Source organism: Acanthisitta chloris, unplaced genomic scaffold (genome assembly GCF_000695815.1).
Source record: "Acanthisitta chloris isolate BGI_N310 unplaced genomic scaffold, ASM69581v1 scaffold40435, whole genome shotgun sequence".
NCBI lineage: Eukaryota > Metazoa > Chordata > Aves > Passeriformes > Acanthisittidae > Acanthisitta > Acanthisitta chloris.
In genome coordinates this window covers 27272-40571 of record NW_008676123.1, presented here as the reverse complement: position 1 = coordinate 40571, position 13300 = coordinate 27272, and the positions used below count along the sequence as shown (strand labels likewise).

Sequence of the window (13300 nt, the reverse complement as noted above, 5' to 3'; positions counted from 1 at the left end):
CTCTTTCCTACAAGCCAAGTCAGTCTTCTCTCTCTTCTTCCTGCTGCTGTGACAGAAGACCTCCTTCTCCCTTTCTTTTACCCTAATTTGAATAGGGGTAAGAAATCCAAGCAGTAGAGAAGTTTGCTGTGACCTAATCTTTACCACAACCCCTTTTCAGGAGTTGCTATCAAACAGCACTGGTCCAAGCAACCAATCCCAATCTTTCATGTGATGGAGCAGGAAAAACTCAGTCCTAGTACTCCTCATCACTCATTTTTCCTTGCTTTTAGCCTTCCAAGATAATTCTCTATTAAGGCCTGCAACACAGCTAGTCTGAAATGAGCTCCTGGCTGGCATGTTTCCCTTTCTCCTGCTGACACTGGCAGCTGAGTGTCATGAGTCAGAAAGTCCAGTTTTCCCAGGGCATTTATAAAAACTTTCATTAGACAATCCAGAGTCCCTTATAGATGAAAGAAAGGCAACTAAATAAATGTAAGACCACAACTAGCTTAACAACAGCTCTTATTAGCTCTTATGATTCACTTACTACCTTCTCGGCAGTGTCCCTCACAAACTCTGATGCAGGCAAGGAAGCCAAGTAGAACTTCATCTCCTCTTCTTTCTCCTCCTGTTCTTTCTTAATGTTTATTTTTAATGGCTCACTAAAGCTGAGAATATCTACTTCCTCTTCATGTTCTGGTTCTCGTTTCAGAAATTGCTGTAGCTCCTCTAGTTTCTGGCACAGCTCCTCACCACTGCTGTAAGATGAAGGGTATTCTGAAAAACAAGCAATCAATTAAACACATGATATGTTATGGAAAGCTGTTTATAACCCTAAACCCTAAAATAGGGCACGCTCAAAATAGGGTAAGAAATTAAGGTAATTGCGAGTTATTTTTGTAGTTCCTACCAAACATAAGGATGAAGAGAAACGCAAACAGTCATTGAGAGCCTTCTAATCGTACCTTTGTGACACTCAAGGTCCTCTCCCTCATCTGCTCCTACACCAATCAAGAAGGCTGCATTTTCAAACAAAGCCAGACTCATGTGAGTCTCCCAAACATTCTCATAGAAGCTTTTTAACAACCGGCAAACCAGTCTGATGCTCTTCAACTGGCTTGGAGAAGTGGAATATTTACTATATAGGCACCATGTAGCATTAAATCATCTTTTACACTGTGATAAGTATCATCATGCTTTTTAAGGAAAAAATCAGAGGACAGATTCATAGTGGAATGACAATGCTCAATATGAGGCATAAAACCTCTAGTGGAAAGCTCAATAAACAGATTCTCTTCTTTAAAGACAAAAAAAAAATCTAGTAATTTACACAAAAATATTAAGAAGTGGGTGTAGGCTTCCTTCCCACCTTCAACAACTGCAATGCAGGCCCACACTTAGCAAAGTATAATCAAATCCATACACTTCTGTGAAATACCTTAAATTTCTGTATGGTCAGAACAGAAGAGCATTTAGCTTTGGGAAATGAATTATCTGAAGGTGAAACAAGAGACCTTAGCTGTGCAGAATTAATGAAATTAAGATGTATGTTTAATACATACTAAAATGGACTGTGGAGATACCAGAGCTATGCCTAGTAAGATAATGTAGCAGCTGCAATACAAATTGTGAAGCTTTCCGTAAGTCAATGCACCTCACTTTTGGAGTGAAATTATTCTCCACTGAGCTCCACACTGCCAGGTTTGGTGTTTTTTCGTTTTGCACCTGAACTCATTCACACAGTTTGCACAGTTATGTCCTAACAGAGTCCAAGCTTACCCAAGGGCAGAAAGGTCATTACTCCCTATGCTTAACTTGTGTGTCTGCTTATAAATGATTATATTGTGGAACAAGAATTATCTTTCATGAAATTTATCTACACTGGGTCTCCAAGGGCTACAAAGCACAATAAAACCCAGGAGAAGCCCCAGAAAAACATCAGGACTGATAGGGACAAGGAACAACCTCACCTGTAGGCCTTCCTTTACAATCTTCACCTCTTGTTATTCCAGAGCGAATTAAGTTAAAAATGAAGAAAGTAAGAATCCTCTTCTCCTGAACAAGCAGCACAGCTGTGTATGTACACACAGTCCCAAGGCATTTAATGAACAGCACCTCTGGCAGAAAGGAGCTTGCTGTCCCTCCACACTCACCTGGCTCACTGTCTATCTGTGTCAGCACATCTTCAATCGAGTCCTCATCATTCCGAAAGGTCTCGGGATCAGGCGGAGTGTAGCCATGGCACCGACACCAGTGCACCACATGCCGTGTTTTCAGGGGGTTAACGCTGTGGAACCTGGGATGCTTCTCTACGATTTCTTGTAGGATCTTTCTTACTGTCATTGCTCGTTGCCACTGTGCCAAACCAAAGGGAAAGCTCATCACACTGGGTAGAATGTTTAACGCCAGACTACAGCCCAGAACAATAATCTGGGTTGCAAGGAAAACAGAAAGGGAACATGATTTCCTCAGAAGGAAGAATGACTTCTGACAGGTCATTTACACTTTGCTGTTTCAGCCAAACAAAGCCTCAGGAAAAGGGACACACATTTACAGGGGCCCAGACACATTTGTCTTGACTTGAAACGTCTCATCTCTCAAGTAACACCTAAGATGGTATAGTGCAAGAAATCCACTAGAACAAAACATGCTCCTTAAAATTTGGTTAAGAACTTTTCAATCTGGCAACAGCAGAGGGTCTAATCAGTGTTAACACCTTCCCCATAAAACTCCACAGCAAGCTGGCAAAGTTATGAAGAAATAGGAGAAACACAACCACAATACAAGAAGGTCCAGGTTAACTGAAGTATTTGTCTCTGGTGAACTGACAATCTATTTCAGCACTAGCATTGCTTATGTCACATTCCTCAATTCTCTTCCTACAGAAAGCAGACACAATCCCATGAAAAGATAGAAAAGGTTATGTAAAATTCCCATGACTGTAATAGGCCACAGAGGAGTGATGAGGATAAAGTGCTAACAGGACAATCTGCAAAAATTTTGAGTTTTAAAACGCTTCAAAACCATCTTTGAATAAACCAAAAAATGACCTGCAGAATCCCTTCTGCTTGAGAAAGCCTCTGAACAGTAAACCAGATCGCTACCTGCACACGTGAGTGTGTCTCACAGTAAGGAATGCTGCCATTTAAAATAACAGACTGATTCAGCAAACAGATCAGCCAACAACATAGAAGGTTCCATAATTGAGAAATCCTTGTGTTCCTAACAACTTCCTATAAAACACAAGAGGAGAGGATTACCTCAGCTGCCCTCCTCTTCCCAATATTCCAGCTGTAATACTGTTCAACTGAGCTGGCACAAAAAGAGCTTGCATCTTCACCTAAAAAACACAAGTCAAAAACTCTATTAAACTGTCAATAAGTGAAGTAACATGAATTCTGGTTTTGCTGTTATTTAGCGGCTCAGTGACTGCAACTCTCTAACTCTTACAAATGCTGTGCCATCTCTGAGGGAGACTGACACTGTGGTTTTTGGATGCAAAACCAGCATCCCTCTTGGGCACAGACACAAGCATCTGTGGCTACAAGCTGTTTTAAGCCTCTCTTCCCCTCATACTCCCCTTACTGTATGATGCAGATCTGTAAGTCTGTCTTACTAGTCAAAGTCTCTTGGAAAACTCTTGGCTTTCGGTCCAAACAAATTACAAGACAAAAATGAAACAACTGTGAAAATATTTCCTGGCAAAAGCATGAGAGCTGTATGTAATAAAAGCTTTACTGCGCCACACACTCCTACTTTGTTCCCTGTGCTTGAGAGGGTCTGCTCTACCCAGTCTCCAGGGCCACTCATTCAAAGTGCATTAGTTACCAGAGAAAGCTGATACATTTCCAGTTATGCACATGAGTAAGAGATATGAAATTAGAAAGTACCATAGAAGATTATATTGTTTCTCTGCAAACTAACACCTTTTGCTTAAAAAAAACCCCTGAAGGTAAAAACCCCAGTAACAAACACATTCCAGTGTTAAGCTATGTTATTGTATTTGCAACCACTTCTGAAACCCTGGTATTAAATTAAAAAAAAAAAAAAAGAAGTACAAAAACCCAAGAAAAAAAGCACATCCATTAAGGACAAACCAGGGCAAAGAGGACCTACTTGCAGCCATTATGTGAAGAAATGCAATCTATTTCTAACCAAAAAAGAGATGAAAGTTAATAACTGCTGACAACATATTTGGCTTTACAGGAAGAACCTCATTCTAAGCACCTTTACAATAACCCCTGCAGTAAGCTCTCTAGTAGAACAGCTTCACTTCATTCCACCTTTCAATAACTTCTGTGGCTACAGAGTACGCAAGGCATTCTGTTGATACACTGAATATGGGAAGCAAAGTCTTTTCATTTACTGCTTACTTTTTTCAGCAATTAATGGAACCTTCTTCACTATCGCTGTTAAAAGCTGCTGGGTGTTCTCCAAATATTCTATGCTGCAAGGGATAAAAAGAATCACAATGAAGACTAGTGGTGGAAGCAATGAACCAGATGCAAAAGGTTTCAAAGTCACGGCATGGTTAGAAGTCTTTAGCCCCAAGGCATTACAAATAGTGTGAGGATAAACTGTTAAGCCCCAATCCAGAGATGGTACTACAAACAGCCCTTCCTCTTGCTAAAGTGTCCACATCTGAAGCTGCATTGGTCAAGCTGAAGAAGCTGAAGACAGGCTTTTTGGACAGGCTTTGAAGAAAATCCTGCATCATCTTGCAAGCTGCCACACTACTTTGAGGGGTAAGATGCACCTACTAGTGCAGGCTCTCCCAGCAGGAACGTGGGATACTGCATGGGGAACTTTGTACTTAGGGGAGTTTAGGTAAATTTTACTCAACCACCATACTGTATTCAACTGTCAGGAACTTCATTTTTCAATAGTTATTTTATAACTAAGATAATTTCCAGTGTGTAGTGACTTTAGATTTATTCCTGTCTCCTACACATACTCTCCCACCAGGGTAACATCCACAGGGATATGCTGGGATAACAAAACTTTTCAAAACACAGAGACAGGTAAGTCAGCCACTGTAGGAATTAAGACCAGAAGAAACAGCCTACACACGACAAGAAATATGCAGACAAAATTCTGCAGACTGAGTTCTGGTGAAAACCCACTAACAAGTACTTGCAAAAGCATCACAAACAAGGCATCAGATATTCGCAGCATCCAGTGAACAAATACTTATTACTATTTAATTCCAACTCTGAACCAAGGGAGCCCTCACACTAAGTAATTACAGAAGTATATGAGTTTAACAAGACTAGAGAGGCCAGAAGACAGACAGTTCTACTTACTTCAGATGCCCCTTTTTTGACCTGCAATTCACTAGGCAGTTTGACCTTACTAAGGATACACAATAGCAATAGGAATTATACAAGCAGAGGATGATAAAGGTTTTAGCGGCTTGTGGTTTTAGCAAAGCCCAAAACAACTGCAAATCTTCAAATAATTTTTCCCCTTTCATGAGCCCTGCATACAAATCCATTTACAAAGAAAATATTGCAACACTGTCTGAAACAAATGCCACCGAACAGGATTAGTACTGATACGGCAATGTACAGGACAGAAGGTTTTGTAATGTATTTCTAGGTCAAACGTGACACTACTACACATATCCCCAGAACCTCCTCCATTCCCAGGTATTTCAAAGATTAGATATCCTTAAAGAGAAATGAACAATTACTTGATAATGTAATTCCCAAGTTCGGAGCTATCTTCTGTTTTTACTGCTGCTTGGCCTTCTTGGGTACCCACAGAACTACAGTTTTGTCCTGTTGAATCAGGCTCCATCTTAACTTCAAAGAAACAGAACACGTTTTTAAGACAAAAAGTACCAACAAATAGTGTCTTGTGAGACTACAGTAAGATTAAGGGTCTTACATAACATCCCTTCTTTTGCTGTTTGCATTCTGATTGCTAAGCATGAACGAATTTGACCTTCAATTCTGCTGAAAGAGAGCCGCCAAAACTTCTTCCACCCCCAAATCTCAACATGCTCACATCTCATCTCTTTTAGAAAATCTGCATAGAATAGAATCATAGAATGTTAAGGGGCTGGAATGGACCTTAAGGATCGTCTAGTCCCAACCCCCTGCCCTGGGCAGGGACACCTCCCACCAAAACAGACTGCTCAAGCCTTTATTTATCCAACCTGGCTTTGAACACTGCCACGGCTGGGGCATCCACAACTTCCCTGGGCAGCCTGTGCCAGTGTCTCACCATCCTCACACAGTAAAAAATTTCTTCCTGATATTTAATCTAAATTTCCCCTCTTTCAATTTATACCCATCACTCCTTGTCCTAGGAGCATAACCAATTGCTGCTGTTTTGCATATGACTGCCTGATCTGAACTGCTCCAAGTGTAATTGGCCATTTTGTAAACAGAGAGCTGTATAGAAACTTCCTGAGTTTTATCAAGAAGTGACATTTCAAAGCAGTAACTTTTTTGAAGACATCACTGATTCTGACACCTTTACCTTTTCATGTCCAAGACAGAACTCTGGTGAGACAGAAGCAGGGAGAGACATGCCCAACCCAGAACTGCCAGACAGTCTGGTCACGCATCTTTGATGGAGAGACACGTGACAGTTCTGCAAGAACTGGACTTCAGGTGTCTCGGCCCTGCTGCATGCTTTATTCTGGGAAGTACTGTATGTACATCTTTCCCCTCCGTGTGTGCCCACGGGCACATGCTGTCTACATCTGCTGCTGCTGCAAAGCAATCTCCAGGACACTTCACCATAGTCACTGTCGGAGTACAGCAATAACTGTGATTGAACACTTGCTGCTCTATGCAGTTCTGCAAATACGGATTGAAACAATCAATGTTTAATGGTACCTTTCTAGAACATCCTAATTCCTCTCTATACTTACTTATGCTTTGGGATTTGTTGAAGGGGGAGTCACTGTTAATTTCCTAGTCCCCAGGTGCCATTTCAACTTGACTTACACCCTACTAACAATGGAAATAAAGGAACCCGCAGCCATGGACTCTATTTTCAGGGTCAGGTCATTTGTACAAAGCAGCACCAGCTTATTTCTGCTACTTAGTTTACTACAAAATTCCTTATTACCTTTAGTGATGGATGCTGTAGAGGGACTAGGAACAGTCATACTTGCTGCTGTGATAGCTGAAACTGATGAAACTTTGCTGGTGGAAAGTGACTGTATCACTGGAGATGAGAATTACAAAAGGGGGCAACAAAGAAGAAAAAAGATCAAATCACTTTGACAAAAAAACAGGTTCAGAAGCAACACATACTTTTTGCAGCACAAAGTTTAGGGATGAACTTCCTTGCTACATTTTCTTCTATCTCTACTTCGGACCAGGTATGCCAACAGTGACCAAGTGCTACTCTGTGTCAAAGGGGATTTTCAAACACCATCTGTCATCCTCCTCTGCCCTTTACCTTTGTTCACAGGCATGAGTATTGTCTGAACACCTCCAGAAGCTGTGTTTACACCGAGCTGTTTAAGCTGGCTGGGAACTGTCAGAACAGCCTGCTGTGGACTAGACTGATTTGAGTGGATTTTTATCAACCCTGCAAGAAGAACGGAAGACAAAATGTTAAATAAAACAAACCAGTTAGTTTATCTCCATCTACTTCTCTCCCTTTCTGCATGAAGCAGGATGGCAATGTAAGGTAGCACTGCCACCCTCGTAACAAGCCACAGTTCACTGAACTGTCAATACAAGTTTTCACTGACACAATGATGGCTAAAATGCTGGAGTGCTACACCACAGCACAGTGCACAGTATTACATGCTGCACAGCACTCTGATAGCTGTAAAGCAAATCTCCTAATTACCTAAGTAATCTTAAGCAAAAATTAATGTAACACAAAGCTCTCAAGTGAAGCAGGCTCAGCACAGAGTAAAACACTCTTGTCAGAACCAGACTTCATGCTCAAGGGTCTCATAAGCCAGTGAACTGCAGCTCTGTTGTACTCACACAGCCACTCTCATGGAGGTTTCCCAGTGCTGCACACACCTCTGCAGTTCAGCTTAGCAGCATCCACTGCAGTCAGCAGAGCACAATCAACTGTGTTCCAACTAAGTGAGACAAGACCAAGGCAGCTGTGCAGAGAGTCTGACGAAGGACACACCTGAACTGACTGTTCTGTGCCTTCCTGTCACATGCACTGAATACATCCATAAGGATGGCTAATTAGGCTATGAAGTACACTAATGCAGGGACTGAAGTAAATCCCTGATTTTAATGCCAAGGCCAACAGAACAAGCAGAACATTCATATATTAGCAGCATTATCAATGTCAGCACTCAGTAACTTGGGTGGAAATCAGCACAGCTCCAAGCTGTGCCACAGTGCCATGGGTGAGGAGTACTCATCACCTTCCTGCCAGCTTTCTCCTCCACAAGGACATCCCAAGTCATGACAAGCCAGCACTCTAACACTGTCATTTGGGCCTATGTCCACAATCTTTTCTACTGGTAAACCACCTATTTTCAATATAATTGTATTCAATCTGTAGCTAATGTTTCTTCAGATTGTAGAAATGTAACAGACTTGACAACAAAAGACTTCTTAGTTTCAAAATGGCAATTTTAAACTCATGATTTCTTTTGAGATAAAGTTTCCATTCTCTTTTTATTATTATTATTATTATTATTGAAGAAACACAGCCACCTTCCAAGTACCAGACATGCAGGGTCTGGTGAAGATGTCTCTTGGTTTTGAAAGATGCACAGCACTGGTCAGGCAAGAAGGCTCACCCATTTCTTTGTGTGTGACATAATGATGTGCCAGGATAGGACACCAAAGGACCCAACAGCAAGGCTTGTAAGAAGGGACCTTTTCAACTAACCCCATTAGGCTGATGAATAGGAGACACTGCTTGTTGCAAAACAATGGAAATTGTGAGATTCTTTTCAAAAAGTTGCCTTTAAGAATACAAATATTCAGAATTTTAACACAGTTTTGCTTTTTGTCTGTTTGTTAACACATTGAAATAACGTGTTTTATAGCCACTCCTCCTTTTGGGATTCTTGAAGAAAGAGTTTTTCATTATGAAGTCAGTGCCTCAGGTTACAAAAAAACCAAACCGAAATCTAGATAACATCCTCACACCTAATTAGGTGTTTTAATTTGGTGTTTCCTGGAAAAAAACCCCAAACAAACCCTTGCTGCTTTCTTTGCTCAGAGAGAAGTACTGAACTGCTCCTTGCAGGATTGTGGTAGTCTTAGCAGTCAATGCTGCTTATTTTCAAGCTCTGGGTAAAACACAGTCATGAAGAAGTTTGGAGGACTGAGGAAACAAGAAGAGCTGCTTCAAAAAGACACTGTCAGATGAGCTCAGGGTCACTTATTTTTTCTTTTCTGTATTTTTTACTCTGCTTTCACTTCATAAGAAGCTACAGCAAGTGAACAGAACATGCCAGCGGGTAAATTAATCAAAATGAAAATTTCCAACTTCAACCCTCAACACTCAAAACTGCTGTATTGCTCTCCATGAAATGTATTCCTCTATCTTTTGACAGGAATATAATAAAACTAAATAAGGAGAACTTCCCTTCACACAAGGACAATCCATCTTTAGCACCTCATCTTTATTAGCCTGAAACATCCCGGATCCAGCCTCCTTCACTGTACTCACTAATGGATTTTGACTTCAAAGTCTTCAGTTCCCTCTAATCAAAATCTCTCTCCAAACCAAACACAGCAAATGCAAGGGCTCGGGCACAAATTCCGCTCATGCACCTTCTCTGACTACAGTGGAGTTTCACTTTCACAAATTAATCAAGTCTGCAGTACTGCCTGTACCTTGACAGTTTCTGCACTCTGTGACACACTGTGCTCCCGAATAGGCAGAATACATGTGAGAATACAATTGAGAACTTGGCATGAAAACTGAAATCCCTTTCCAATACCAAAGAGCAACTTGTGCTATTATTTGTAACAGATGCAGTCAGTGCCAAAAGGACGCCAAATTAATTAGACATCTCCTTGGCTAAGCTGAAGGTTATACTAATAAGATGTTTTAGAAAGCATGACTTTACTTTTACACATTCACAAATGCAGGTGACTCTATATTCTTCCATTTACACTGAAGACATCTAAAGAACTCGAACTAGATTCGGATTTTCTCCAGGAAACGCATCAAGGGAGTTTAATACCTGATACTGTAGCTTTTCCCGTCACAGGCGTTGGTGTGGTCATCAAGGAAGCAACACTTACAACGGTGGAAGTAGCAGCCTTACTCACTACTGATGAAGTAGACTGGGTCTGGCTTATACAGATTTGGTGTTGCTGTCCAGATGTCTTTGCTGCAGTAGTTCCAGAAGATGATGAACTGGAACCTGCATTATCTGTTTGCTGCATAAGAGGCAGAGGGATAACAAATTCCTTTTCATGTCATAGGTGATTCAACAATAAGCACAACAAGGTAATATCTAGAAGTAGCAAAACCAAGTATCTATCAGTCATTAAGAAGCAAGAGGCTCTCAAGCTCACATTCAAAAGCCCACCCACAATGATGGCACATACAGAATGGAGGCTACGGCAGCGTGATGTCAATTGTCTACTTGATTAATCTTTGCCTCCCTATAGGCAATAGTAGTGAGGAGGCACAGATTAGGGGCTAATAGAAAGAAATAGGCTGGGGGAACCTTTAGAGTGAATTACACACACTACTTTTTGCTGCCTCCTTCCCACCCTGTGAACTGCAACTCCACTCCAGGTGGACAACCTACATCAACTGGATACATGTCTGCATCCACACGCAAGAGCATTCACTCCAGGAGTGCAAATGTTTTGCTTCCCACCTCTCTCTGTGCCAAACCACCTCCTTCCAAGCCTGCACTGTTACAGTTCCCCTGCTGTGAAGAGCAGTGACATCTTCTGAACACAGCCAGGAGTAAGGAGTACAAACTTGGGTTGCTGCTGGGCTCTGAAACCTGCGGACAGCAGACTGGGCACTAAAGGCTGTGGAGGGTCTATGATCTCAGAGCAGTGACCTACAGTCTAGTTACTGCTAGTTGCTACAAGTAAGAGCAGATCCACCAGCAAGGTGACTGGGAAGAATACCAGCAAGGGAAAAGAGCAGTAGAAGTCCTTTCCTGGGGCTGTGGTGGCTAGAGCGCTGTATCTGGAACACTGGCAGTGTGGTTTCTTACCTGGGCCACCCCGTTTGTGGGAAGGGCAACAGCAGGAGAAGCAGCTGTGGTGATAACACCTCCTGATACTCTCAGCACAGTGGTGCCAGGTTTGGAGAGCTGGGATGAGGCAGGCACTGATTTTATAGACCCATCTGATATTTTCACCAGTGATGTCTGTCCACTGGATGCAGCCTTTGAGAAAGAATGCAGCATAAAGGAAAAGGTCTTTGTTTGGGTTTTAAATGACTTTGAAACAAACCAAATCAGAATAACAGCAAAACAAGTAGAACAAGTGCTTTCTGCATTACTAAAAATATCTTCAAAATACTTTTGAAAAATGCAAATTCTGGCAATAATTGCTGGAACAAAACTAACACCTCAGAAATCACCTTTATCAAACTACTGACTTCGTAAATATATGCCTATCAATCTCGAATTTTGGATAATCATTTACAAGTAACTCCTGTAGACTCAGAATTTCATAGGGACTACATGGCAGTTTTTAAAAGAAGGACCTTTGAGGGATACCAAAACCCAAGATTTTTAAGAGCTTTAGCAGGTGATCTTTTCCTAACGTTTAAATATTAAGCACATTTTTGCACCTGACTCTATCCATTCCACTGAGAAATCCCAGAGCCCATTTACAATCCAGTAACCCAAGTTTTCATAGCTTGGAAACTGATCTCATCTGAGGAGAGAAACAAAGCTGTAAAATCGTAGTTTGATATTTGCCTTCATGTGCTTTCCTCATAATAGTACAGCCAACGTCATAAATGTACAAAAAAGCCATATCAAATCAAACAAATATGGAAGGAAAAGGTAACATAATGTGTGGCTGCGGTTCCTGTACTTTATCTGACAAAATACTAACTGCTAAGAGAGAAACATACCATTTGCATATTACCTGTGTAAACAGAGCTGTTTTCTGTCCAGTTATCACTTTCAGGGCTTGTCCTTGTGTGGAAGATGCTCCAACTCCTACACTGCCCTGAACAACTGATGCTGGAGTTAGCTGCTTCCCAGCACTCTGAGGCGAAGGCTGGCCAACCAGGAAGGTGCCCTGCTCCAAGGAATAAGTTAGGGAGGTCAGCACATTCAAACGCAGTTAAAAGCCAACAAAAATCTGGGAGTGTCAATGCAAGATAAAAACCTGTAGCTATAATGCAAAACTTCATCTTCTGAAACAAGGCATTGCTAATTACAGTGGAAGCTTCTACACTAAGAGCTGGACACTTCTGCACAGAAGTGCACACACTGCACTTCTCACTGCAGAACAACACTTTCACTTAAATAGGATCTAGCTACCATAGCCCAAGAATGCTTCCTGTACTACAGAACCACAGGACATCCACCTAACTCCAGTGTAGCCTGAAATGCCAATGTGCTTCAACTGAGATCCTCATGCCACTGACCTGGGGTGTCTGCTTCAGGATATAGGATGTATAGGTGAGGTGCTGTGACAAGTTACTGCTTGTGCTTTGGGTTCCTCCTCCTCCTCCTCCTCCTCCTCCTCCACTATTCGAGGAAGAACCAGACTGAAGACCTGTAACCAGAGGAAAAGGCTTGACCTTTTGGTAATCAGAGTCAGTTGCTAAAGCATCCCTGTACATACAAGTACTTAAAAACACTTGGAAATACATTTGGTGCCACATGTTTCACAGCCAAGTAACATTATTACTCAGTACAGAACAGTTCAGATGTGCTGCTGTGCTCTCCTGCAGCTCAGCAAACGTCATGAACAAAACAAGCTATGGGGGAAACAAGTAGGGCTGGTGGGCAAGTAAAGCTCATTTCAGGCTGTTTTGAATTTTCTATCAAATGAAAATGCTGTCCAACAGACGAACAGCCTTGTCATTGCTCTTTTGCACCTTATCGATCTGAATCAAAAGCCCTTAAGAACACTCTGAATCCCACTGGCTTCTTAATTTTACTTTGGTTGGTTGTTTCAATGCAATTTTGTTAACAGAATAATAGATCATGGATACCAAGCAGTGGTAATTTGCAGTGATGCTTTGATACTGCTCTGCCTCCAGAAGGAACAGCCTGAACAGTGACATTTTTGCAGTCTCCCATTAAGAAAAAAGGGTAAAAAAATACTCATGACTGTCATAAAAGTCACAAATATTTGATCTTTCTCGATGCCTGTGAGATTGTCAAAGTTGGACTACCTCAGCTGCCTCTCTAAATTTCAAG

At 41.5% G+C, this 13300-nt stretch overlaps 1 protein-coding gene across 1 annotated transcript in view; it reads right to left on the bottom strand.

The window, feature by feature from the left end:
- YEATS2 (YEATS domain containing 2) overlaps window positions 1-13300 on the bottom strand; it is a 43892-nt gene that overhangs the window by 3447 nt on the left and 27145 nt on the right. Inside the window, exons 17-27 of the mRNA XM_009075997.1 lie at window positions 12520-12650; window positions 12012-12167; window positions 11126-11299; window positions 10127-10325; window positions 7402-7533; window positions 7066-7164; window positions 5675-5786; window positions 4356-4429; window positions 3243-3322; window positions 2136-2337; window positions 533-759 (exon numbers count right to left, since the gene is read on the bottom strand). Of these exons, the coding sequence (XP_009074245.1) occupies window positions 533-759; window positions 2136-2337; window positions 3243-3322; window positions 4356-4429; window positions 5675-5786; window positions 7066-7164; window positions 7402-7533; window positions 10127-10325; window positions 11126-11299; window positions 12012-12167; window positions 12520-12650 (1586 nt within the window). The remainder of the gene's footprint in view (window positions 1-532; window positions 760-2135; window positions 2338-3242; window positions 3323-4355; window positions 4430-5674; window positions 5787-7065; window positions 7165-7401; window positions 7534-10126; window positions 10326-11125; window positions 11300-12011; window positions 12168-12519; window positions 12651-13300) is intronic.